At 39.6% G+C, this 27,987-nt stretch overlaps 1 protein-coding gene across 1 annotated transcript; it reads right to left on the reverse strand.

The window, feature by feature from the left end:
* Positions 1 to 17,141: 17,141 nt before the first annotated feature.
* On the reverse strand, positions 17,142 to 25,567 carry LOC100968816 (olfactory receptor 1L4). Its single transcript, XM_003833132.4, has 2 exons — positions 25,497 to 25,567; positions 17,142 to 18,090 (listed from the first exon to the last, which is right to left on the reverse strand). The coding sequence occupies exon 2, from the start codon at positions 18,075 to 18,077 to the stop codon at positions 17,142 to 17,144; it is 936 nt and encodes a 311-aa protein (XP_003833180.4). The 5' UTR covers positions 18,078 to 18,090; positions 25,497 to 25,567.
* Between the last annotated feature and the right edge of the window lie 2,420 nt (positions 25,568 to 27,987).

The following is a 27,987-nucleotide window of genomic DNA, read 5'->3' on the forward strand; positions in this document are numbered from 1 at the left end:
GACCCTAATTGCCAGGCTGCAAAACAGCAAAGATGGCCACCTGCTCCTTCCTCTGGGAGCTCCATCCCAGAAGGGTACCAACCCAATGCTGGCCCAAACACTCTTATAGGAGGTGTCTGGAGACCCCTGTTGGGAAGTCTCATCCAGTCAGGAGGAATGAGATCATGGACCTGCTTAAAGAAGCACTCTGGTCCTTGGTGGAGTGGGTGTGCTGCACTGTGGGAAACCCCCCTCGAGACCACCCAGGCTCTCCAGAGCCAGCAGGCAGAAAAGGCTAAATCAGCTGAACTGCAGAGACTGTGGCCCACTCTCCTCCCAGGAGCTCTGTCCCAGGGAGATCAGACTTCTGTCCATAAAACCCTGGCTGGAGTTGTTGAAATTCCAGAGAAGCCCCACCTAGTGAGGATAAATGGATTGGAATTCCACTTAAAGCAGCAGTCTGACTACGATCTGCCACAGCAGCTGTGCTGCACTGTGGGGAATTCCTCCCTGTCTGGACTGCCCAGAACTCCCTGGAGCAGGAAGGCCAGGACATGTGACTTGAGCAAAGAGATGATGGTTGTTCCTCCCCTCCAGGAACTTGGTTGTCTCAGGCAGTCTCCAGCCTGCTACCACTGGCTAGCAGGAATTCCAAGCCAGTGGGTGTTAACTTGTGAGGTGCCATGGGAGTGGGACCGACTGAATGACTCCACTTGGCTCCCTGGCTTCAGCCCCCTTCCTACAGGAATGGAAGGGTCTCCTGTCTCACTGGAATTCCCTGGGTGGAGTATGCAAAAACTCCCACATCTTTGTGCATGCCTGAGTGGCTGCCCAGAGTCTACACAGCAGTGTGCTTCAGACCCAAGGCCCTGCTGCTGTGGGCTCACAAGGGGATCTCCTGATCCATGGGCTGCAAAGATCCATGGGGAAAGTGTAGTTTCTTGGGTGGGGTTACACAATCACTCACTGCCTCCTTTGGCTGGTGGTGGGAGCTCCCCTTGCAGGCATCACATCCATCCATTCATGGTTGACAGGAAATCAGAGAAGGGATTGAAGCCCTCACCATTGCTGAAATGTTTCATTCAGAAACTGGAATTGTCAGCAAAATCTCCTGGGACACTGTGGACTCTGAGGAGGGAGTGGGAGCACTGCTTTCATGCCTGTGGAGGTGGTGCCAGCAGCACCATGGTCCTTGGCACCGCTGCTACTGTCCCTGGCTTGCTCACTTGCTGCATGCTCTCTTCCTCTTGCAAACTTTTGGTTTCTACTGCAAATGGTCTCTCAGTGCAAACTAAGGTGTTTTCCCATATTATGTTATTGATGCTACAATTTAAGTCTTTTATATATTGTGTATTCATTACCAAATTATTGCAGCTACGGTTATTTTTAATACTTTTGTCTTTTAACTTTTTAAAAAATTTAAGGTTAAAGGTGATTTATGCACTACTATTATAGTATTGGTGTACCTTGGATTTGACTATATTCTTACCTTACTGTTTGTTGTATCTTCATATGTTTTCATGTTATTAGTGTTCTTTCATTTCAACTTGAAGAACTCCCTTTAGCATTTCTTGTAGAATAAATCTAGAATGCCCACAACTTCTGTTGTCTGGGAATATCTTTATTTCTCTGTTGTTTCTGAATATACCAGCATCATGTATAGTATTCTTGATTGGCAGTTTTTTTTTTCTCTGTGTACTTTAAATATATCATTCCATTTTCCTGTAGCCAGAAAGATTTCTGCTGAGAAATTCACTTATAGTTTTATAGAGTTTCCCTTGTATGTGATGAGTTCCTTTGCTTTGCTCCTTTTCAAAACTGTCTCTGTCTTTTGACTTTTTTTTTTTTTTTTAAATTGTTTCTATAGGTTTTTGGGGAACAGGTGGTATTTGATTACATGAGTATGTTCTTTAGTGGTGATTTGTGAGATTTTGGTTCACCAATCACCTGAGCAGTATACACCAAACCCAATTTGTAGTCTTTTATCCCTCACCCCCATTTGTCTTTGACTTTTAAAAAATTGATTCTAATGTGTCTCTGTGAAGATCTCTTTGTATTTAATTTATATGAGATTCTTTGGGCTTCACAGATTGGAATGTTCTCTCCCTCTCCAGATTTGGGAAAATTTCCATCATCGTTTCTTTACATAAACTTTCTGCTCTTTTCTGCTTTTCTGCTGCTTTTGTGATTCTCATAATCCATATATTGGTTTGCTTGTTGGCGTCCTATAAATCCCATAGGCCTTCCATCCTCTTTTAAATCATTTTTCTTCTAACTGGATAAATTCAGAGGATATTATCTGGATAATTTCAAATGACCTGTCTTTGAACTTACTAATTATTTCTTCTGCTTGATTGAGTCTGCTATTAAAACTCTTTATGAAATTTTTCAGTTCAGTGATTGTGTTCCTTAGCTTCAGAATTTTCATTTGGCTGTTTTCTTTCTTTCTTTTTTTTTTTTTTACTTGTTATTGCTGAATTCTACATTTATTTATTTATTTTAATTATACTTTAAGTTTTAGGGTACATGTGCACAACGTGCAGGTTAGTTACATATGTATACATGTGCCATGTTGGTGTGCTGCACCCATTAACTTGTCATTTAACATTAAGTATATCTCCTAATGCTATCCCTCCCCCCTCCCCCCACCCCACAACAGTCCCCAGAGTCTGATGTTCCCCTACCTGTGTCCATGTGTTCTCATTGTTCAGTTCCCACCTATGAGTGAGAACATGTGGTGTTTGGTTTTTTGTCCTTGCAATAGTTTGCTGAGAATGATGGCTTCCAGCTTCATCCATGTCCCCACAAAGGACATGAACTCATCATTTTTTATGGCTGCATAGTATTCCATGGTGTATATGTGCCACATTTTCTTAATCCAGTCTATCATTGTTGGACATTTAGCTTGGTTCCAAGTCTTTGCTATTGTGAATAGTGCTGCAATAAACATACATGTGCATGTGCCTTTGTAGCAGCATTTATAATCCTTTGGGTATATACCCAGTAATGGGATGGCTGGGTCAAAGGGTATTTCTAGTTCTAGATCCCTGAGGAATCGCCACACTGACTTCCACAATGGTTGAACTAGTTTACAGTCCCACCAACAGTGTAAAAGTGTTCCTATTTCTCCACATCCTCTCCAGCACCTGTTGTTTCCTGAATTTTTAATGATCACTATTCTAACTGGTGTGAGATGGTATCTCATTGTGGTTTTGATTTGCATCTCTCTGATGGCCAGTGATGATGAGCATTTTTTCATGTGTCTATTGGCTGCATAAATGTTTTCTTTTGAGAAGTGTCTGTTCATGTCCTTCGCCCACTTTTTGATGGAGTTGTTTGGTTTTTTCTTGTAAATTTGTTTGAGTTCATTGTAGATTCTGGATATTAGCCCTTTGTCAGATGAGTAGATTGCAAAAATGTTCTCCCATTCTGTAGGTTGCCTGTTCACTCTGATGGTAGTTTCTTTTGCTGTGCAGAAGCTCTTTAGTTTAATTAGATCCCATTTGTCAATTTTGGCTTTTGCTACCATTGCTTTTTGTGTTTTAGACATGAAGTCCTTGCCCATGCCCATGTCCTGAATGGTATAGCCTAGGATTTCTTCTAGGGTTTTTATGGTTTTAGGTCTAACATTTAAGTCTTTAATCCATCTTGAATTAATTTTTGTATAAGGTGTAAGGAAGGGATCCAGTTTCAGCTTTCTACATATGGCTAGCCAGTTTTCCCAGCACCATTTATTAAATATGGAATCCTTTCCCCATTGCTTGTTTTTCTCAGGCTTGTCAAAGATCAGATGGTTGTAGATATGTGGCATTATTTCTGCAGTCTCTGTTCTGCTCCATTGGTCTATATCTCTGTTTTGGTACCAGTACCATGCTGTTTTGGTTACTGTAGCCTTGTAGTATAGTTTGAAGTCAGATTGCGTGATGCCTCCAGCTTTGTTCTTTTGGCTTAGGATTGACTTGGCAATGCAGGCTCTTTTTTGGTTCCATATGAACTTCAAAGTAGTTTTTTCCAATTCTGTGAAGAAAGTCATTGGTAGCTTGATGGGGATGGCATCGAATCTATAAATTACCTTGGGCAGTATGGCCATTTTCACAATATTGATTCTTCCTATCCATGAGCATGGAATGTTCTTCCATTTGTTTATATCCTCTTTTATTTCATTGAGCAGTGGTTTGTATTTCTCCTTGAAGAGGTCCTTCACATCCCTTGTAAGTTGGATTCCTAGGTATTTTATTCTCTTTGAAGCAATTGTGAATGGGAGTTCACTGATGATTTGGCTCTCTGTTTGTCTGTTATTGGTGTACAGGAATGCTTGTGATTTTTGTACATCGATTTTGTATCCTGAGACTTTGCTGAAGTTGCCTGTCAGCTTAAGAAGATTTTGGGCTGAGACAATGGGGTTTTCTAGATATACAATCATGTCATCTGCAAACAGGGACAATTTGACTTCCTCTTTTCCTAATTGAATACCCTTTATTTCCTTCTCCTGCCTGATTGCCCTGGCCAGAACTTCCAACACTATGTTGAGTAGGAGTGGTGAGAGAGGGCATCCCTGTCTTGTGCCAGTTTTCAAAGGGAATGCTTCCAGTTTTTACCCATTCAGTATGATATTGGCTGTGGGTTTGTCATAGATAGCTCTTATTATTTTGAGATACGTTCCATGAATACCTAATTTATTGAGAGTTTTTAGCATGATGCATTGTTGAATTTTGTGAAAGGCCTTTTCTGCATCTATGGAGATAATCATGTGGTTTTTGTCTTTGGTTCTGTTTATATGCTGGATTACATTTATTGATTTGCATATGTTGAACTAGCCTTGCATCCCAGGGATGAAGCCCACCTGATCATGGTGGATAAGCTTTTTGATGTGCTGCTGGAGTTGGTTTGCCAGTATTTTATTGAGGATTTCTGCATTGATGTTCATCAGGGATATTGGTCTAAAATTCTCTTTTTTTGTTGTGTCTCTGCCAGGCTTTGGTATCAGGATGATGCTGGCTTCATAAAATGAGTTAGGGAGGATTCCCTCTTTTTCTATTGATTGGAATAGTTTCAGAAGGAATGGTACCAGTTCCTCCTTGTACCTCTGGTAGAATTCGGCTGTAAATCCATCTGGTCCTGGACTTTTTTTGGTTGGTAACCTCTTAATTATTGCCTCAATTTCAGAGCCTGTTATTGGTCTATTCAGAGATTCAACTTCTTGCTGGTTCAGTCTTGGGAGGGTGTATGTGTCCAGGAATTTATCCATTTCTTCTAGATTTTCTAGTTTATTTGCATAGAGGTGTTTATAGTATTCTCTGATGGTAGTTTGTATTTCTGTGGGATCGTTGGTGATATCCTCTTTATCATTTTTTATTGCATCTATTTGATTCTTCTCTCTTTTCTTCTTTATTAGTCTTGCTAACAGTCTATCAATTTTGTTGATCCTTTCAAAAAACCAGCTCCTGGATTCATTGATTTTTTTTGAAGGGTTTTTTGTGTCTCTATTTCCTTCAGTTCTGCTCTGATTTTAGTTATTTCTTGCCTTCTGCTAGCTTTTGAATGTGTTTGCTCTTGCTTTTCTAGTTCTTTCAATTGTGATGTTAGGGTGTCAATTTTAGATCTTTCCTGCTTTCTCTTGTGGGCATTTAGTGCTATAAATTTCCCTCTACACACTGCTTTGAATGTGTCCCAGGGATTCTGGTATGTTGTGTCTTTGTTCTCGTTGGTTTCAAAGAACATCTTTACTTCTGCCTTCATTTCGTTATGTACCCAGTAGTCATTCAGGAGCAGGTTGTTCAGTTTCCATGTAGTTGAGCAATTTTTAGTGAGTTTCTTAATCCTGAGTTCTAGTTTTATTGCACTGTGGTCTGAGAGACAGTTTGTTATAATTTCTGTTCTTTTACATTTGCTGAGGAGTGCTTTACTGCCAACTATGTGGTCAATTTTGGAATAGGTGTGGTGTGGTGCTGAAAAGAATGTATATTCAGTTGATTTGGGGTGGAGAGTTCTGTAGATGTCTATTAGGTCCGCTTGGTGCAGAGCTGAGTTCAATTCCTGGATATTGTTAACTTTCTGTCTCATTGATCTGTCTAATGTTGACAGTGGGGTGTTAAAGTCTCCCATTATTATTGTGTGGGAGTCTAAGTCTCTTTGTAGATCTCTAAGAACTTGCTTTATGAATCTGGGTGCTCCTGTTTTTGGGTGCATATATATTTAGGATAGTTAGCTCTTCTTGTTGAATTGATCCCTTTACCATTATGTAATGGCCTTCTTTGTCTCTTTTGATCTTTGTTGGTTTAAAGTCTGTTTTATCAGAGACTAGGATTGCAACCCCTGCCTTTTTTTGTTTTCCATTTGCTTGGTAGATCTTCCTCCATCCCTTTATTTTGAGCCTATGTGTGTCTCTGCACATGAGATGGGTTTCCTGAATACAGCACACTGATGGGTCCTGACTCTTTATCCAATTTGCCAGTCTGTGTCTTTTAATTGGAGCATTTAGCCCATTTACATTCAAAGTTAATATAGTTGTGTGTGAATTTGATCCTGTCATTATGATGTTAGCTGGCTATTTTGCTCATTAGTTGATGCAGTTTCTTCCTAGCCTTGATGGTCTTTACAATTTGGCATGTTTTTGCAGTGGCTGGTACCAGTTGTTCCTTTCCATGTTTAGTGCTTCCTTCAGGAGCTCTTTTAGGGCAGGCCTGCTGGTGACAAAATCTCTCAGCATTTGCTTGTCTGTAAAGGATTTTATTTCTCCTTCACTTATGAAGCTTAGTTTGGCTGGATATGAAATTCTGGGTTGAAAATTATTTACATCATACTCTGGGGTCTGTTGTGGGGTGGGGGGATGGGGGGAGGGATAGCATTGGGAGATATACCTAATGCTAGATGACGAGTTGGTGGGTGCAGTGCACCAGCATGGCACATGTATACATATGTAACTAACCTGCACATTGTGCACATATACCCTAAAACTTAAAGTATAATAATAATAAATAAATTTTAAAAATAATAATAAAAAAATAAAAATAAAAATAAAGAAAATTATTTTCTTTAAGAATGTTGAATATTGGCCCCCATTCTCTTCTGCCTTGTAGAGTTTCTGCTGAGAGATCCGCTGTTAGTCTGATGGGCTTCCCTTTTTGCATAACTCGACCTTTCTCTCTGGCTGCCCTTAATATTTTTCCCTTCATTTCAACTTTGGTGAATCTGACAATTATGTGTCTTGGAGTTGCTCTTCTCGAGGAATATCTTTGTGACGTTCTCTGTATTTCCTGAATCTGAATGTTGGCCTGACTTGCTAGATTGGGGAAGTTCTCCTGGATAATATCCTGCAGAGTGTTTTCCACTTGGTTCCATTCTCCCCGTCACTTTCAGATACACCAATCAGACATAGATTTGGTCTTTTCACATAGTCCCAGATTTCTTGGAGGCTTTGTTCATTTCTTTTTATTCTTTTTTCTCTAAACTTCTCTTCTTGCCTCATTTCATTTATTTGATCTTCTATCACTGATACCCTTTATTCCAGTTGATCAAATTGGCTACTGAGGCTTGTGCATTTGTCACGTGGTTCTCGTGCCTTGGTTTTCAGCTCCATCAGGTCCTTTAAGGACTTCTCTGCATTGGTTATTCTAGTTAGCCATTCGTCTAATCTTTTTTCAAGGTTTTTTAACTTCTTTGCCATGGGTTCGAACTTCCTCCTTTAGCTTGGAGAAGTTTGATGGGCTGAAGCCTTCTTCTCTAAACTCATCAAAGTCATTCTCCATCCAGCTTTGTTCCATTGCTGGTGAGGAGCTGTGTCCCTTTGGAGGAGGAGAGGTGCTCTGATTTTTAGAGTTTCCAGTTTTTCTGCTCTGTTTTTTCCCCATCTGTGTGGTTTTATCTACCTTTGGTCTTTGATGATGGTGACATACAGATGGGGTTTTGGTGTGGATGTCCTTTCTGTTTGTTAGTTTTCCTTCTAACAGTTAGGACCCTCAGCTGCAGGTCTGTTGGAGTTTGCTGGAGGTCCACTCCAAACCCTGTTTGCTGGGTATCAGCAGTGGAGGCTGCAGAACAGTGGATATTGGTGAATAGCAAATATTGCTGTCTGATCGTTCCTCTGGAAGTTTTGTCTCAGAGGAGTACCCGGCTGTGTGAGGTGTCAGTCTGCCCCTACTGGGGGGTGCCTCCCAGTTAGGCTACTTGGGGGTCAGGGACCCACTTGAGGAGGCAGTCCGTCCGTTCTCAGATCTCAAGCTGCGTGCTGGGAGAACCACTACTCTCTTCAAAGCTGTCAGACAGGGACATTTAAGTCTGCAGAGGATTCTGCTGCCTTTTGTTTGGCTATGTCCTGCCCCCAGAGGTGGAGTCTACAGAGGCAGGCAGGCCTCCTTGAGCTGCGGTGGGCTCCACCCAGTTCAAGCTTCCCAGCCTCTTTGTTTACCTACTCAAGCCTCAGCAATGGTGGGCACCCCTCCCCCATCCTTGCTGCCACCTTGCAGCTTGATCTCAGACTGCCATGCTAGCAATGAGCGGGGCTCCATGGGCGTAGGACCCTCCAAGCCAGGCGTGGGATATAGTCTCCTGGTGTGCCGTTTGCTAAGACTGTTGGAAAAGTACAGTATTAGGGTGGGAGTGACCCGATTTTCCAGGTGCGGTCTGTCACCCCTTTCTTTGACTAGGAAAGGGAATTCCCTAAACCCTTGTGCTTCCCTGGTGAGGCGATGCCTTGCCCTGCTTTGGCTCACGCTCAGTGCGCTGCACCCACTGTCCTGCTCCCACTTTCCGACCCTCCCCAGTGAGATGAACTGGGTACCTCAGTTGGAAATGCAGAAATCACCTGTCTTCTGTGTTGCTGACGCTGGGAGCTGTAGACTGCAGCTGTCCTATTCGGCCATCTTGGCCCCACCCCCCAATATTGTGTATCTTGATGCATATTCAGCAGGCTCTCTTATCATTGTATGGAACTGCATATGCTGTCACTCCATTAGGATGTAACTTTTGGAAAGCTGAGAGTACCTCCTCTGTATCCTTACCCTTTATTATTCCTGGAAGAGTTTATCTCAGCATATGTAAAGTTCTAACTATGTTCTAAGCTCTGTCCTAGCCTCAGTGGAAAAGAAAATCAAATGAGAAATGTGGTGCAGTGGCTCATGCCTGTAATCCCAGCACTTTGGGAGGCTGAGGCGGATGGATCACCTGAGGTCAGGAGTTCGAGACCAGCGTGGCCAACATGGTGAAACTCTGTCTCTACCAAAAATACAAATATTGGCTAGGCATGGTGGCACATGCCTGTAGTCCTAGCTACTCAGGAGGCTGAGGCAGAAGAATCATATGAACCTGGGAGATGGAGGTTGCAGTGAGCCAAGATCATGCCACTGGTGCCTCATGCCTGTAATCCCAGCACTTTGGGAGGCTGAGATGGTCAGATCGCGAGGTCAGGAGTTTGAGACCAGCCTGGCCAATATGGTGAAACCCTGTCTCTACTAAAAAAGAAAAATGAAAATTAGCTGGGTGTGGTGGTGTGCACCTGTAGTCCCAGCTACTAGGGAGTCTGAGGCAGAAGAATCACTTGAACCTGGGAGGTGGAGTTTGCAGCGAGCAGAGATTGCGCCACTGCACTCCAGCCTGGGTGACAGAGCGAGACTCAGTCTCAAGACAAACAAAACAAACAAAAAAAGAGAAATGTACTTCTTAAGTTCCCAGTAGGTATATAGTATTTAGATACTGACCATCTAGGGCTCTCCCTGTGTAATCTTTGCCTATATAATATAAATACAATATTACATAGTGATCACAAGCAAAACTAGAATCACCCATCTCTGGGTTTGAATCCTAGCTCTTCCACTTGTTATCCTGGGAAAGGAGACTCAGTTTCTTCATCTGTGAAATAGTTTCACAGAGTTTCTCAGTGTGTTATTGTGAGAATTACATGCAGTCGAGCATGTAAACCTTTAACTTGATGTCTTAAGAAGCACTCAAACAATGCTATTATTATTATTGATGATGATAATGAAGAAAGGAAAAATGTGAAAAAATAGCACTTATCTGATGGCCAAAATGTTTGCTAGTCAGTGAGTTTAAAATAGCTTGATATGGTAGAATCACAATGGATAAGATTCTACAAAACTATTCCTGTACAGTGAATTGAATTAGGACACCCACAGAGGAGCCAAAGGTAAAAAAATATATCTGTAAAAGGACTATTTTTTAATTGGAACCGATATTTTCTCATCCCAGCTTCCATAATTCCCAGCAACTCTTTATCTACCTTTCATCCAGGACGCATTTTTCCCATGTGAAACTTGCGTAGATTACTTGTTCAGGGGGACCAAAGATTAAATGCTTCCAGTTTGTGGAAGAATGCAGAGTCACTGATACCTGGATGGAGACTTGGGGGAGTGTTCCTTTGTTAGTTTTGAGAGTTTCTTTTTGATCTCTGTGCAAAAATTATTTCTTCCAGGCTTCCACATTTCTCCCTACTTCTCTTTACCTCCTTGGCTCCTTCACATGCTCTTCTCCCACCTCCCTATATAAAACTTGGTCTCAGATCATTCATTCCCACCATGTATGATTTATAACTTGGCAAGTGACTCCTTTTCCTAGGTTGCATATTTTAAAGGTTATTGATGACTTCAGTGAATTCTCTAATATTAGAATTTTAGTTAGAGATTTTTGGAAGCATGGAGGACTTCCAGGACCTTATAGAATAAGGATGAGTTTACAATCAGTTTTTTACCCACGGAGAAAAGATGAGAGTAGAGGCTGGGCACGGTGGCTCATGCCTATAATCCCAGCACTTTGGGAGACTGAGGCGGGTGGATCACCTGAGGTCGGGAGTTCGAGACCAGCCTGACCAACATGAAGAAACCCCGTCTCTACTAAAAATTCAAAATTAACTGGGCATGGTGGCGATTGCCTGTAATCCTAGCTACTCAGGGGGCTGAGGCAGGACAATCGCTTGAACCTGGGAGGCGGAGGTTGCAGTGAGCCGAGACTGCACCATTGCACTCCAGCCTGGGCAGCAAGAGCGAAACTCCATCTCAAAACAAAAAAAAAAAAAAAAAGAAAAGATGGGAGAGGAGTACTAGATCAGGAGCCATGAGACTTGTGGTCTGATGTAAGATGTATTGCTAATATGATGTGTGATTTATTAAACACTTTATTATAACCATTTCAAATAAAAGTATAGAAAATAGTGTAGTGTAATTGAACCTCATGACACATCACCTAGCATAGTAATTTAAAAAATTTTTCCAGTCTTGTTTGATCTATATGCCTCCTCCTGTTTATTTGCTGGTGACTATTTTAAAGCAAATTGCAGATATCGCATAAATTCATTGACCTACTTCAGGATGCATCTTTCAGAAATGAGAATTTAAAAATAAAAATTTCATCTTTTTATTTAATGTCACTGAAAATAGTGACATTAACTCATTGATATCATCTAATGCCTAAACCATATTCAATTTTTGTTGTCTTAAAAATTACTCTTTTCAGTTGATCTTTTCAAATCAGACTCTAAGTAATGTCCACATGTTACATTTTTGTCATTGTGTTTTTTAATATATACCAGCCCCCTACTTTTTGGTTATTATTTATTGGTACCCTATTATTAGTAATATTAAAATTAGCTGGTAATTCTCTACCTCTTCTCTGCCTCTCTCAAAATACCTGACTTAAAATAATACTTCTTAATTCCAAGTTAATAATTAATAGGCAATAAGCAAGTTTATTTTATTTTTTATATCCTCCTCTCATTATTCCCACATTTTGTTTATTGTTGTATGTAACTACATAGTCAGAGCATTTATCCATGAACAGTATTCTCTTACCTTGTAACCATCATTTAATGTTAGTTCTACAGTTAAATATATGCTTACAGTTTATCAACAGTTCTTAAGTTGATGTCTCTCCAGTCATTTTGGTTGTCTAAAGCTTGTTCTATGGTAAGTTCCTTAAGAGTTCTTGAATAGTGAAAGTGGCCCTTATATTTGAAAGTAATTTTAGTTGGATATGAAATCTTGACTCATCTATTCTTTTCTTGAGGATCTTAATATATTATTCTGTTGTTTGCTGTTGTTTTTATAATGTGTTTAAAGATAGGCCCTGTATTTTCTAAGATATCTGTCTTTGTTCCTCTTATCCATTCACGTCTCTACATTTCCTTTTTTTCCTAGATTTTTTTTTTTATCTTGGTAAACCTTGGCTCTATTTTCTGGTTTTATCCTTGGTGTGGGATTTGTATTGGAAGAGATTATTGGATGAGTAGCTTTGGGAGGTAATAAGGCCTAGACTGCTCCAGCATCACCAGAGCTTACTAAGGCCCCATTGAAATGACAGTGGAATGGACAAAACCCTTTGAGTCTTAGCTTCTGTTCTCAAATTGGCTCACCACAAATTCCTGTGAGAAGTTACCAATTAATTTTTTTCACATTGTCAGCTCAGGCAGATAGTGTTGGTTGCCTCTGTTTCTTCCTGCTCAGATCTGACACCATGCGGGTCAATATAGCTTTTGGTCTTTTGTTGCTACCTGCTTGTATTTTGGGCATTATAGGGATGTTTTGTGTCTTAAGAATTGTTGTTATTCTTGTACTACTCTAGTTGTTTTACCTTTCTTTTATCAGGCTATTCAGTGGGATTCAAATTTAAGCCACTACCAGAAGTCTAACAATTAAACAATTAGTACTCCAAAAAGAGAGGAGAGAAGGACTGGGGCAAAAAGACATTTAAAAAATATTGGGCTCAAAGTTATCAAATGTGAAGAAAAAATCTATCTGTAGATTTAAAAGGCTTAATAAACCCCAAGTAGGATAAACACAAAGAAATCCACACATAATCAAATTGCTAAAAACCAAAAAATAAAACCAGTCAGAGCAAAAAGACATTTCACCTATAGGAGGACTAAAGATAAGAATTACAACTGATTTCTCTTTGAAAATAATGCAAGTCATAAGACAATGGAATGACATTGACACAGATTATAATCATTCTCTCCATAGTCTCACCTCCACTCATTCCTTAACACACCACAATCTGGCTCGTTTTCCATTTTCCATTTCTCCATTGCACATTCACCAAAGTCATGAATGGCCACCATGTCACTAAAGCCAGTGGACAATCTTCAGCCTTATTTTGTTAAACTCTCATCATATTTGGATACCAGTTAATGGCTCCTGCCTTTTCAAATTTACTCTTCTCTTGAATTCTATGACTACTCCTTTTAATTCCTCTTTGATAATGTTTTCTCTATTAGATTCTTCAATGCCAGAAATACTCTGCCCTCTTCCCTACTTTTTTCTTGGGTCTCATGCTACACACCCTTCCTAGTTGTCATCACTTACTCTGATAAACAGGTAAAATATGTTCAGTGAACTGAATTCCCCTTTTCAGTATTGAGCTAAATCACAAATATTTGTATATATGTAATAAGCTTACATTGGAAAAACCCAATATATTTTTTAAACTTTTTGTGTTTTGTCAACAAATGAGAGACCTATGGTATTATTTCTCTATTGTATTCAGCCAGCCCCTTCTGGGTACCTATATGGTTGAAACAAGGAACTGACAAGGAGATTCCTTGTCTACTCTCAAGGACTATGTAGCAGCATTTGAGACAGTGTGGCAAGATGTCCAGAGGCCTGTTGAAATCCCTCCCTGTGATTATATCTACCTTCATAATCTATTTATTTCCTCTTACTCATGCTTATTAGTGACTTTCTAGGTTGACTTCTGGACTTTCTTGATTGGACAGCAAAAATCTTACTACACTTTATAGATACTCCTTGCTCACGGCAGTTCATTCCTTCTGAAGAGTGACGGGATGTCTTGTGGGAAGTAGCTTCATATTTTGACAGAGAAAACACTCCAGCTCTGACTGAGAAGTTTAGGACTTACCTGAGGGCTAGAGTATGAACTCTTTCATCCCAAAGTGCACTCTCGTGGTTAATTGTTATCTAGAATTTCCTTTTCTTTACACTTTTGGTAATATCTCTAGGATTATTCACAAAAGATCTTTTATGATTTTTTTTTGCCATGCATTTGTTGAGAAAAAGAAGTCTGGGGCTGATGGCAATGTGAGATCAGAAATATCCATCTGACAAAGGTCAAATATCCAGAATCTACAAGGAACTTAAACAATTTACAAGAAAAAAATAACCCCATTAAAAAGTGGGCAAAAGACATAAACAGACACTTCTCAGAAGAAGACATTTATGCGGCCAACAAACATATGAAAGAAAGCTCAATATCACAGGCATTAGAGAAATGCAAATCATAACCACCATGAGATACCATCTCATGACAGTCAAAATGGTGATTATTAAAAAGTCAAGAAACAACAGATGCTGGTGAGACTGGAGAAATAGGAACACTTTTATACTGTTGGTGGGAATCTAAATTAGTTCAACTATTGTGGAAGATAGTGTGGCAATTCCTCAAAGACCTAGAACCAGAAATACCATTCAACCCAGCAGTCCCATTACTGGGTATATACCCAAAGGAATATAAATTATTCTATTATAAAGATACATGCACACATATGTTCATTGCAGCACTATTCACAATAGCAAAGACATGGTATCAACCCAAATGTCTATCAGTGATACACTGGATAAAGAAAATGTGGTACATATACACCATGGAATACTATGAAGCTATAAAAAGGAACAAGATCGTGTCCTTTGCAGGGACATGGATGGAGCTGGAATCTATTATCCTCAGCAAACTAACACAGGAATAGAAAACCAAACTCTGCATATTCTCACTTATAAGTGGGAGCTGAACAATGAGAAAACATGGACACAGGGAGGGGAACAACCGACACTGGGGTCTGGGTGGGAGTGGGGAGGGAGAGCATCAGGATAAATAGCTAATGCATGTGGAGCTTAATACCTAGGTGATGGGTTGATAGGTGCAGGAAACCACCATGGCACACGTTTACCTATGTAACAAACCTACACGCTCTGCACATGTATCCTGGAATTTAAAATAAGTTAAAAAAGTAAGTTAGTGTTCTCAGGACTAAAGAACTTCATTGGATTTATAAGTTAATGGTGGCATAATTAATGAATTTACTTATTTAATGTATATGTAATATACATATAATTTATGAATAGATTTATTTAATATAGATATTCCTAACATTCTGAAGTAGCTAATTGAACTTGGTTGAGCTTGAGAAAACTATGGCACATAAATTGAGTAAGTGGAAATGGTACATATCTTCTAGCCAGCATCCCACAAACCAAATGATCAGTGAGAGATAGTGGTGAAAACCAGGTGTGCCTGTACAAACACGAAGGTTATTGCTTTGGGTTTCTTTCCTGGCTTTCTGGTTACTCCCTTATAATTAGGAGCACGTAGTGAAAGCACTAGCAGGGACCTTGATGTCGGAACCTAGGCGTCCCTGTATTTCCTTGGACACCATTCACCTCTTACTAAATCTTTAAGGCCAAAAAACTTGTATTCAGCGTCAGGTCCTGCCACACAAGCTTGTGACCTAGAAAAGCTGATGGTTATGGGAACTTGATGAAATAATTGAAGCAGAAAAATCCCAGAGAGTGTGTAAGTCTTACATTACTATTGTTATTGACAATAACACAATCCAGGAGAACTGATGAAGCAACTAATTCACACCGATGTGTTTGTGTGTTAATATAGTTGGGTAGTAGTAATGAATGCTGTTTATCAAATACTTCTGGCTTTCTAAAATCTTAGAGGGACATAGTTGGATTGTGCTTCCTGGCTGCCTTGTGTTTGGGTGGGGTCATGAGAGGTGTTTTAGACAATAAGTTATGGTCATAAGAGGTGAGGGTCACTTCTGGGCCAGAGTTTTTAACTGCCAGTGTGAAACCTCCAAGAGCCTTTCTCAGCTTCTGGCAGAGTGATGATTAATGTTTTCAGTGGTGACTGCTCCATGATCTTGGGTCTCTGCATGTTGAAAATAAGTAGCACACTTACACTTTTCTACGGTGGACCTACAATGTGAATGAGAAATAAACCTTTGGTTTTAAGGTCCTAAGACTTTGAGGTTGATTGTTTCCATAGCACAACTGAGCTTTTTCCTAACTGATACATTAGCTTTCTCTAGGATAGAAAATGCAGCTTGGTGAGGATGCTGGATGTATGCAGAAGGGAAGAATTAAGAGGGAAGGGAAAAGAAATTGGGTACTGAGCCTTCACACTGTCATGAAACTTAAGTGTTGGTGGGGAGAATAAATGCGTTTTGTAGATTCTTCTATCTTTCCAGCCGTATTCTCCTTTCTCTCAAACTGATGAAGCCTCAGCTTTTCATTGTCCCTCAAACACATTGCAGTGCTTATTGTCTCCACATGCTTGGGTGGTTTTCACTATTTGAAATGCTTTGCCCATTTCTTCATCTTTTGAAACTTCCTCTTTCAAAATTCAGTCCATCCTTCAAGATGCCATTCCTTCAAGAAGTCTTACCCAATGACCTATCAAACCCATGTAGTTTCTTCTTCTTAAAACTAATGAGTTTTATAAGTCGTGATGGCTCACCCCTGTAATCCCAGCACTTTGGGAGGCTGAGGCAGGAGGATCCCTTGAAGCCAGGAGTTCAAGACCTACCAGGGTGAGATAACATGACCTTGTCTCTACAAAGAAAAAAAAAAGTCGAGTGTGGTGGCATGTTCCTGTAGTCCCAGCTACTTGGGAGGCTAAGGCAGGAGAATCACTTGAGCACAGGAGTTAGAGGCTGCAGTGAGCTATAATCGCACCATTGTACTCCAGCCTGAGCAACACAGTGAGATTATGTTTCTAAAAAAAAAAAGCCATGCACACACAAGAACAACCCCCCGCCGCCAAACAAAAAACTAACAGGATTTAAACTCCTTGACTGCTAGCCATTGTCAGGCTTATAGACAAGTTATTTGGAGATAGCTTTATTTTTCTATATGATTGCCAATCTATTGAGGAGGCAATACTCAGCTTTCAAAACCTGAAACCTTTTCCTGAAATCTGGATTCCTAACAGTACCTAGCCTGAGACTGAATATGTATTTGGTTAAGATCATGCATAGAAACCAATTGTTTTGCTCCTAGGTCAATTCTCTTATTGGTATCCAACACCACTTTTCATGACCTCTTTGAGTGCCACGTGGAAAATAGTTACTAAGGAAGAATAACCTGATAATCTCTTCAATCAGGTCTTAATTATGACACACCAACATTTTGTTCCTTTTACCGGTAAATTCTGTCCCGTAATTTCTTCAAACCCTTCTTCATATCTTTGTTCCTCAGGCTGTAGATGAAAGGGTTCAGCATGGGTGTCACTACTGTGTACATAACTGTGGCTACCCGGTCCCTAACCACTGAGTACATGGACAGGGGCCTAAAATAGACATAAATAACACTCCCATAGAAAAGGGCTACTACAGTGAGGTGGGAGCCACAGGTAGAGAAGGCCTTCCACTTCCCGGCTGCAGAGGGGATTCTGAGCACAGTGACGATGATTTGCAGGTAGGAGAAGATGATACACAGGAAGGGGGTCACGATGACAGCTAAGGTCTCAGTCATCACCACCATCTGGCTGGAGGATGTGTCAGAGCAGGAGAGCTTTAGCACAGGCTGGGTGTCACAGAAAAAGTGCTTAATGACGTGAGAGGCACAGAAAGACAAGCGAGACATAAGTAGCACGCGGAACAGGGAATGTAGGTGGGAGATGCTGCAAGAACCCATTAGCATGAGTAGGCAATGCCATGGTTTCATAACCACATCATAGTGTAAGGGGTTGCAGATGGCCACCAGCCGGTCGATGGCCATAGAGGCCAGCAGGTAGCTGTCAGTGTTCCCAAATGCCATAAAGAAGTACATCTGGACCAGGCAGCCCACATAGGAGATAACCTTTGTCTCTGATAGAAAATTCACCAGCATCTTAGGCACTATGACTGTTGTGAAGCAGATATCCATGAAAGACAAGTTGCTGAGAAAAAAGTACATAGGGGTGTGGAGCCTGGGGTCAGAGTAGATGGCCAGGATGATGAGCACATTCCCCACCGCAGTGAGCAGGTACATGATGAGGAAGATGGCAAAGAGAGGTTTCTGCAGCTGAGGGTTGGAAGAGAGGCCCAGGAGGATGAAGCCTGAGGTGATGCTGCTGTAGTTCTTTATCTCCATGTCTCTGGACTTCCTGGATAGGGTTTGGAGAAGCAGTGGGAGAGATGTAAAAGGCAGTTTGACCAAGACAGCTTCTTTCATAAGCTTAAGCCTGTAAAAATAGCTCATAGCCCTTTGTTATGGTTGTTTTTTTTTTTTCTTTGAGATGGAGTCTCGGTCTGTCGCCCAGACTGGAGTGCAGCGGCGTGATCTCAGCTCACTGCAAGCTCCGCCTCTCGGGTTCACGCCATTTTCCTGCCTCAGCCTCCCGAGTAGCTGGGACTACAGGCGTCCGCCACCACGCCTGGCTAATTTTTTTGTATTTTTAGTAGAGACAGGGTTTCACTGTGTTACAGTTTTTAAAAATATTTACTTTAAGAAACCATGGAGAAACAGGTAGTAAAAATCCAACAAGGGAACAGTTAAAATTATCCAGGCTGCCTCCTAAACTAGAAACTGAAGATTTTCAATTTTCCATTCCATGCTCACGGATCGGGAGAATTAATATAGTTAAAATGACCATACTGCCCAAAGCAATCTACATACTGAACATAATCCCTATCAACATAGAAATATCATTTTCCACAATATTAGAAAAAAGCGATTCTAAAATTCGTATGGAACCAAAAGAGCCAGAATAGCCAAAGCAATTTTAAGAAAAAAGAACAAAGCTGGAGGCATCACATTACCTGACTTCAAAATATATTACAAGGCTATAGCAACCAAAATAGCATGGTGCTGTATAAAAACAGACACACAGATCAATGGAACAGAATACGGAAAGAAATAAATCAATATATCAAAGGGATACCTGCACTTATATGTTTATTGCAGCACTGTTCACAATAGCAAAGATCAACCTAAGTGTCCATCAATGGATGAATGAATAAAAGAAGTGGTGTGTGTACATATACATGTACATACACACACACACACAATGGAATACTGTTTAGCCATGATAAATAATGAAATCGTGTCATTTGTAGCACTATGGATGGAACTGGAGGTCATTATTCTGAGTGAAACAAGCCAGGCACAAAAATACAAATATACAAATAAAAAAAATAAAATCAGAAAACACTAATATCACATGTTCTCACTCATAAGTGGGTGCCACAAATGTGTACATAGGATCATTGTGAGTAGAATGATGGATAATAGAGACTCAGAAGAAGTGGGGGTCAGGAGTAAAAGGGGAATGAATGATGATAAATTGTCTGATGGGTATAATGTATGTTATTTGCATGGTAGATACCCTAAAGACCCTAACTTGACCGCTGCACAATGTATTCATGTAACAAAACTGTATTTGCACCCCATAGACTTATACAAATGAAAGATAAAGATTTTTCCATGTGTTCTTCGGAACTTCTAAGTGGCCTAATTTGCCTGAGTTCTTCTCATTTCCCTTTCTGAAGATTCTTTTTAGGTTGTCTCTTGACCAACTTCTTAGCTTCTTTTTTTTTTTGTTCCAGAGGAAGTGGTTTCTGGGTCCCACCTTGAATGAGGATACTTTCATTCAGGGTATCTCCATGAATGACACCCTTTCATTCAGGGTCCTCTCCTGCTCATAGTTCTGGAGGTGGTGGTGATAGTTGAGATAGTACAATAATGAACATCAGAATTAATCAGTGCTCCTTATTGTCCACAGAATTCAGATGAGCCTTCCTTAAGTCTTCAGAGCAAAACCTGCTTAATGTCTGTTTAAACCTTTCTGTTTGGTTAATATGATGTGGATACTTTAATTTTAAGCGTTTGGTCCAAAGATGTCACTCAAAATAGGAGTACTACCAGGAATAGCCTATGTTACTGTGATTAGTTTTTAAAATATGTTAACTTTTCTGATTATAAAATTATAACATCCTTTTTCTAAACATTCAAATATTACATGATTATAAAACTTTGATCATTAAGAGTCTTATTCTACCAATATCATGAAAAGAGCAGAAAAGGATGGCTCCTGTTACCACTATTAAGCTATACTGTTGATATAGTGGTCTCAATCAGTGAAAAAGTAAGAATTAAAAGACATAAACATTAGAAATGATGAAACTGTCCACCTAGAAAATCCGAGATAATCATCTGAAAAAATTTAAAATCTATGAAGACTTTACCAAACTAACCAGATAAAATTAAATATACAAATATTAATACTTATATTAGAAAAATGTAATTTGGAAAACATTTCAATTGACAGTGGTAAGAAAGTCTAAAAAATACTTAGGAGTAAACGTGAGCAATAAAAATAAATGAGTAAGATTTATCTGAAGAAATTGTAACAGAACACAAAATGAAGATCTAAATAAACAGATATTATATTCATATCAATATTTTAAAAATGTTAATTCTTCTCAAATTAATAAAATTCAAAGCACCTCTAATAAGACCCCAGGGGAATTTTTAATGAAACTTGTGAAAGTTTTTCTAAAATTCACCTAGATGAATAAATGGCTAAGAACAGACAAAATAATTTTGAAAAAAATTAGAACAATTTCAGGGAACTTTTCTAACCCCAATCAAATTACATAATAGTGAAAAACAAGATAATGGCACAAACAGAGAAAAACAAATCAATGGACCACCATAAAGAATTTTGTAGATCTGCATTTATGCATACATATATATAGGTAGATATATACAGACAGTAATTTATCTGCAACTTAATATATAGTAAAACTTAATAGCATCAAAGAAAGAATGGAATATTAATGATATTTGTGACAATTGGTTGAACACTTGGAAAGTATAAGGCTAGATTTCTATCTATCTAACCCACACATAGAAATAAAACCCAGATAAATGAACAACCTAACAGTTAAAAATTCAAACTACAAAGTAAGTTTGAGTCAAAACTAAAGGAGCACATTTTTACAGTCTCAGGATGGAAACGTCATTCCAAGCAAGAAATGAAATGAAGAGCAAGAATGACAAAATAACCCACTTAAAAATTTGAAAATTATACCAAAAGAGATCATAGGCAAAGCTAAAATAGAAACTATTGACTCAATGAAAATATCTGCAACACAGTTACCAAATAAAATGTATGACAAGATGATCAGCATAATTGATAATCAGAAAATGTGGACTGAAATTCAATTCTCACTCATCAGTTTTATGCAAATTTTTTTGACATTATACAAAGGGAATTAGACCCTCATGTATACTAGCAGTAAGAGAGTAAATCAGTGTTGACCCTTTGGTAGTCTCCATCAGAACTGAAAATCTGCACTTCTTTGTCCAATAATTTTACTTATGAAAAGCTATCCTTTAAAAATAGTAATATTTGTATATCAAAATATATGTACACACATTTTATTGTGATGTTGCTTACAATAGCAAACTAAACATAATACAACATAACAAACAAAACAACCACAGAGGAAACAGAGTATTCACAAATAGATGATTTATTAAATAGTTTATAGTATATTTTTATTACTCAACATCATGCAGTGTCTAAAGAAATAAGATGGGTAATGTTAGCCAATATTTATTAACACCTGATATATGCTACACACTGAGCTCAGTGCTTTGCAAAGCTTTTATCATTTTATTTTCTCCAAATCCTATGACATAGACATCATTATAATTACAACTTACAGATACAAATTTGGAGTGTAGCAAAATTAAGTAATTTACCAGATCCCGCAGGGAGTAAAGTGGTAGAGCTGGAATTTGAATTCAGGCAGTCTGATAGCACAGACAACACAAAATGTCATAGACATTTTGTTATGTGACAAAAACAAGGTAGAGAACAATGCCTAAAGAATAATCCCATTTTTGAGTTGAACAAAGAGAACACATGGACACAGGGAGGGGAACATCACACACCAGGGCTGTCGGGGAGTGGAGGGCAAGGGGAGGGAGAGCATTAGGACAAATATGTAATGCATGCCAGGCTTAAAACCTAGATGACAGTTTGATGGGTAAGGAAACCACCATGGCACATGTATACCTACATAACAAACCTGCACATTCTAGGACTTAAAGAATAATAATAAAAAAAGAATAATCTCATTTCTGTAAAGAAAAGTATTTTTTTAATGTGTTTGTTGTGGTGTGGAAAGAGTCCTTAAAAAGTGTTTATGTGTAATGTGGTTACCTTCTGAATTTTCATACTTAACTTTATATTGTATTGTCTGTATTTAAAAACAAAGGTGTGTTTGGCTGGGTGCGGTGGTTTACGCCTGTAATCCCAGCACTTTGGGAGGCCGAGGCGGGCGGATCATGAGGTGAGGAGATCAAGACCATCCTGGCTAACACGGTGAAACCCCGTCTCTACTAAAAATACAAAAACTTAGTTGGGCGTTGTGGTGGGCGCCTGTAGTCCCAGCTACTCGGGAGGCTGAGGCAGGAGAATGGCTTGAACCTGGGAGGCGGAGCTTGCAGTGAGCCGAGATCACGCCACTGCACTCCAGTCTGGGCGACAGACAGAGACTCCATCTCAAAAAAAAAAAAAAAAAAAAGGTGTGTTTATTTATATTCATTTCGTAATTTAAAAGGTTAAATTTCCTATAATTCCACTGGAATTTTGTGCATATTTTAAAGATCTTTTTCTCTGCATAGATCTATATACGCTACATATAGGAATGAGGTTAAATGGTTCATTATGCTTCCGCTACCCCAAGAATGTTACAATGGATATTTTTTGTCTATATATACATATTTCTCACCCATGAGATAATTTTTACAGTGTAGAATAGATCTTGAGATATGGAATGCTAAAATGGAGTTTATAAATCTTGAAAATGTCAATAGATATTAGCAACATGAGACACATCACTTTCATCTCACTCTTCGGCAATGTACTTATTTAACTCTTTGGGTTCGTTCCACATTTCCTTCTCTGTATCTTTTAGCTTCACCCCTGGGACACAGTTTGTCCTGGTGGTAAAGGGCTATCTCATCACCCTTGGCTTGAACTTGGAATTTTCCAAATTTATGAGATTTTTCTCAGGGGCAGTAACTTAGCTCCTTCCCATTTAGCTGGATTTGACAGCATCATGTATTTTCCTCATGCCTCGGGCAAGTCATTTCACTTCCAAATAGATGATGGTGCACACATGTATGTTTGTGTGTGTGCCACTTTCTACCCTGCCTAGGAGCTGTCAAATGACAGTTGAGTGAGTGTTTGGCAAACTCTACTGCAAGCGATTAGCATAACCGCTCATACAATAAGCTAGAGAAATGACATTTTAATGATGGGTCTTGCCATCAGGTGGTGATTGGGAAGGACCAGGAGAGACTGGGAGTCTTTCTAAGCCTTCTAAGTCACATCATTTCACTTTAAAAGGTATTTACTCCCTTCCTTGACAGACAGGAAATGTGGATTATTTCTATACTTCTAAACTTTCTCTATTAAAATTTTTACATTATGAACATTTGTCATCTGAGGTTGTTTTTCCTTTTCTTGTTTACTCATCACTTATGCAGGGTCCTTCTCTTGGCCCAATGAAACCAGGGAGTACACACTGACAGCCCAAATGAAACCAGGGAGTACACATTGTCAGCACACAATGCACTTCCCAAATTGGGATGCTGGGTGAGCAGTACCCTGGTGGAAAGCTACTTGTTGTCCATGCATCTACTCCCCTGAATGAGCAAGGACAGTAGAGAATTGACTAAACTGGAAAAATGCAGCTAACATTTATTAGACAGAGTCTGTGCTTACCACTTGTTTCATTTAATCCTCACAATTACACTACGTTTGAAGTACCATTATTTTGCCCTTTACAACAAAGGAGACTGAAGTTCAGAGAGTCACAGAGCTGGTGAGTGGTGTATCTAGGGTTCAAACCTGGGCACACTGACTGTAAATTATGTGTTTTAAACTGCTCTGTCACACCTCTTCCCCAAACTGTACATGTGCAGTAGAGAACTAAGCTGGTGTGTCCTCTGTCAACAGAGGCCGTCTTATTGCCAAGTGCCTTCAGCCTCCTTGCTGACCCACTCCTTCCACCCTATCCTTTGCTCCTACATATTGGGATCCTTTTGATTTCCTTCCTTCCTACACGCATTTCTGCCTCCCAATCCACAAAGCCATGTGTTCTCCTCTGTTTCTTGCCTTCAGAGATGACAGGCTATGACTTAGGACTACAGCTTTGTCAGATCTTGAATAAACAACAGCCCTCTGATTTTGCAACATCAACACCTGACCTTAAGATCTCTAGATGTCTTCTGGGTCCACGTTTTGGGATTCCAGCCTCTTCTTGCTTACTATCTTTTCTCTTCCAGCAGTAAGGCAAGCAGATTGGCAGTGTTGGGTGCATAGGCCCCCTGCAGAGATATGTTCCACTTGGGGATTCTGCAGGTCCTTTCTAGGCTGGCTTCTTCTCTTTTCAGTTCTCTGAAATGTCTTCTTTGTCAAATTAGAGGTTTACCTCATGTCTCTTGCTTCAGAGAAGGTGGTATCTCAGCCTAATTTCTTATTTCCTACTTAGTTTAGGTTGAAAGTTCTTCTGGGCACTGTAGGTCCCTCAGATCAATAATTGAACCCAGTTCATCCAGCTCAGGTTGTCCTCAGCTAGCTTCTGCCCCACTTTTGTCTCTGTCTTTCTTCTCCTGGGAATCACTGGTTTTCTGGATGCCTGCCTCTGCTTCTCTCTCTCAATAATTCAATGAATTAAACTCTCAAGCTATTAGTTCTTCCTGGTGCCTCCCGTACCTGTGATCAGTCAGTATTTATAAGTGCAACTGCTAATACAGCTATTACAGATTAAGTATCCCGAGTCCTAAGGAAGGGGCTGTGGATTCTCAGAGAATTTTGCTCAGATGTCATGAGGTTATAGACCCCTCTGCCTTTCACCTTCATCATTTTAGCGTCCTAGGAAAGCGACTGTTCAATTTCCGTGATTCTAGAGACAAGGAGCTCACAATATTTGGAGGGGCCCGGTCCTTGGGTGGAACACATCTGGGTTAGGAAATTCTTCCACATCAAGAGTGGAAGTTTGCCTTTCTGTTATTGCTAGGTACTGCTCGACAAACTTGACATACACTAAGTCATTTAGTCTTTACAACAACTCCATTTCACAGATAACACAAATGAGGTACAGAACTGAAGTGACTTGCCTAAGAACACACAGCCAGAGGGTGGTGGATTACATTCCCAGAGTGTGTGCTCTCAGCCTCTGCATTGCCCTAACTATCTTGTTCACTTGTTCCTCTGTTGACCTGGTTTCCTGGAGGTGATAACTCTGTGGCTCTTGAGTTGCAGAATGTTGGCTGTGCCCTTTGAGGACAGGAGAAAGTGTCTTGAACAAAGTAGGTATTTCAAATGTTTGATATTTGACAAAAAGAGAGAGAGGAAAAAATATAGAGAAAGACTGTGTTTCCTGGCTTTTGAGATGGAGGAGAGAAAAACAGGATAAAGAAAAGGGAAGAAGATCACCAGAAGATATTGACTCCACAGTTCCCATTATCAAGTCCCCTCAGTGTGCCTACCTGTGGGCTTGACAAAGGAGATTCAGGGGCCTAAAAAGACTTCGGGATCTGCCATGGGGTTAAGATCAGGCTCTGAATCTCTGAAGGAGGCTTCTTGAAGTACAGATCGAGCCTCAGAAATGTGATAGTTCTTCCTTATCTATGGTGGGAATTGTAATAAAAAGGGAGACACAGGTGCCTGTCCTCTCTGCATGCCAGAGCCCTGTGAGGATTGGTCCTGTGGTCTTCCCAGGGAATTGCAGGGGCGGGGTTGGGGGGGAACATCACTGATGCCCTCACTGAGCTCTGTGGGAAAACTGGGCTCCAGAGATGTAGCTTCTTACACCTGGGAAGGGAATTAGGGCCATGTAGCAGTAAGGGTGATGTGTGCATGCACATATGTATGCATATATGTTTAAGCATATGTATGTATTTGATGTACATATGTGTACTCTTGTGCATATCTGTGTTTATGCTTATGTGGACCTACCTGGAAGGAGAGGTAATGGCCTCTGATATCGCTGAGCTTTTGTGTCTGCATGTGTGACTGTGTCTAGGTGCACCTGTAGTGTTATTGGAAAGGGGTTGGAGGTGCAGGCCCAGGAGCCAGACTAATTGGATTCTGATGCTGACTCGCATCTTACAAGCTGTGTAGCTTTTGCAAATACTACACAGGTTTCTGAGCCTTAATTTGTTTTGTTGTGTCTGCCTTTCTTAAACATTTTGTTACTTCAATGTCTTAAGCCAGACTAGTCATATTTGAATCCCAGTTCCTCCAGTTACCAAATGGGTGAATTTGGGCAAGTTATTTAGCCTCACTAACCCACATTGTCCTCATCTGTAAATGGCACAGTAATCATAAACTTTAGAAAGATATTTTCTTTTTTCTGCTTTTTCCATTCAAATAGATTTTATTTTTTTAGAAGTTTTACATTCACAACATAATTGATCAGAGAGTAAAGACCGTTCTCATTAATCCCCTGCTCCCATACGCACATAGCCTCTCCCACCATCTACCCACTGCTAGAACATAACATTTACTACAATTTATAAGCTTATACAATGGTCCCCAACTTACGATGGTTCATCTTAAAATTTTTCTTTATGATATTGTGAATGATCCATGTTCAGTAGAAACCATACTTCAAGTACCTATATAATCATTCTCTTTTTTCACTTTCAGTACAGCACGCAATTAATTACATGAGATGTTCAATGTTTTATTATAAAGCAGGCTTTGTGTTAGATGATCTTGCCAACTGTAGGCTAACGTATGTGTTAGCACATTTAAGGTAGGCTAGGCTAAGCTATGATGACCGGTAGGTTAGATGTATTAAATGCATTTTTGACATATGATACTCTCAATTTACAATTGGCTTATCGGGGTATAGCTCCATCATAAGTGGAGGAGCATCTGTATTGACATATCATTATCGCCCAAGTCCATAGTTTACATTAGGGTTCACTCAATGTTATACATTCTACAGGTTTTGACGAATGTGTAATGACATGTACCCACTGTTATATAGTATCATATAGAATAGTTTTACTGCCCTAAAAATCCCGTGTGCTTCACCTGTTCATCCTTCTCTCCCTCTAGCCCTTAGCAACTACTGATCTTTTTACTGTCTCCATATTTTTGCCTTTTCTAAAATGTCATTTAGTTGGAATCATGCAGTATAATTGATTTTTCACCTTGGCTTTTTTTCATGTAGTAATATGCATTTAATGTTCTTCCGTATCTTTTCAATGCTTGATAGCTCATTTCTTTTTAGCACTGAATCATATTTTATAGTCTAGATGTACCACAGTTTACTTGTTCACTTACATGTCGAAGGACAACTTGGTTGCTTCCACGTTTTGGTGACTATGAATAAAGCTGCTAAAACGTCTGTGAAGGTTTTTGTGTGAACATAAATTTTCATCTTATTTGCATAAACACCAAGGAACATGATTGCTGGATCATATGGTAAGAGTATGTTTAGTTTTGTGAGAAATTGTCAAACTGTCTTCCAAAGTGACTTTGTCATTTTGCATTCTCACCAGCAATGAAGGAGAATTCCTGTTGCTCCACGTCTTTATCAGCATTTGGTGTTGTCAGTGTTCTGATTTGGTCATTCTAATAGCTGTGCAGTGATATCTCATTGTTGTTTTCATTTGAATTTCCCTAACGACACATGATGTGGAACATTTTTTATATGTTTGATAACCATCTGTGTATCTTCTTTGGTATGGTGTCTGTTTAGGTCTCAATTGAATTACTCATTTTCTCGTTGTTGAGTTTTAAGAGATCTTTATATATTTTGGATAATAGTCCTTTACCAGATATGTCTTTTGCGAATATTTCACCCAGTCTGTGGATCGTCTTCTCATTCTCTTGAAAGTGTCTTTTTCAGAGTAGAAGTTTTTAATTTTAATTAATTATACCGTATTAATTATTTCTTTCATGAATCTTGCCTTTGGTGTTGTATCTAAAAAGTAACTGCCATACTCAAGGTCATCTGGGTTTTCT

The sequence above is a fragment of the Pan paniscus genome, chromosome 11 (assembly GCF_029289425.2).
Source record: "Pan paniscus chromosome 11, NHGRI_mPanPan1-v2.0_pri, whole genome shotgun sequence".
NCBI classification, from domain to species: Eukaryota; Metazoa; Chordata; class Mammalia; order Primates; family Hominidae; genus Pan; species Pan paniscus.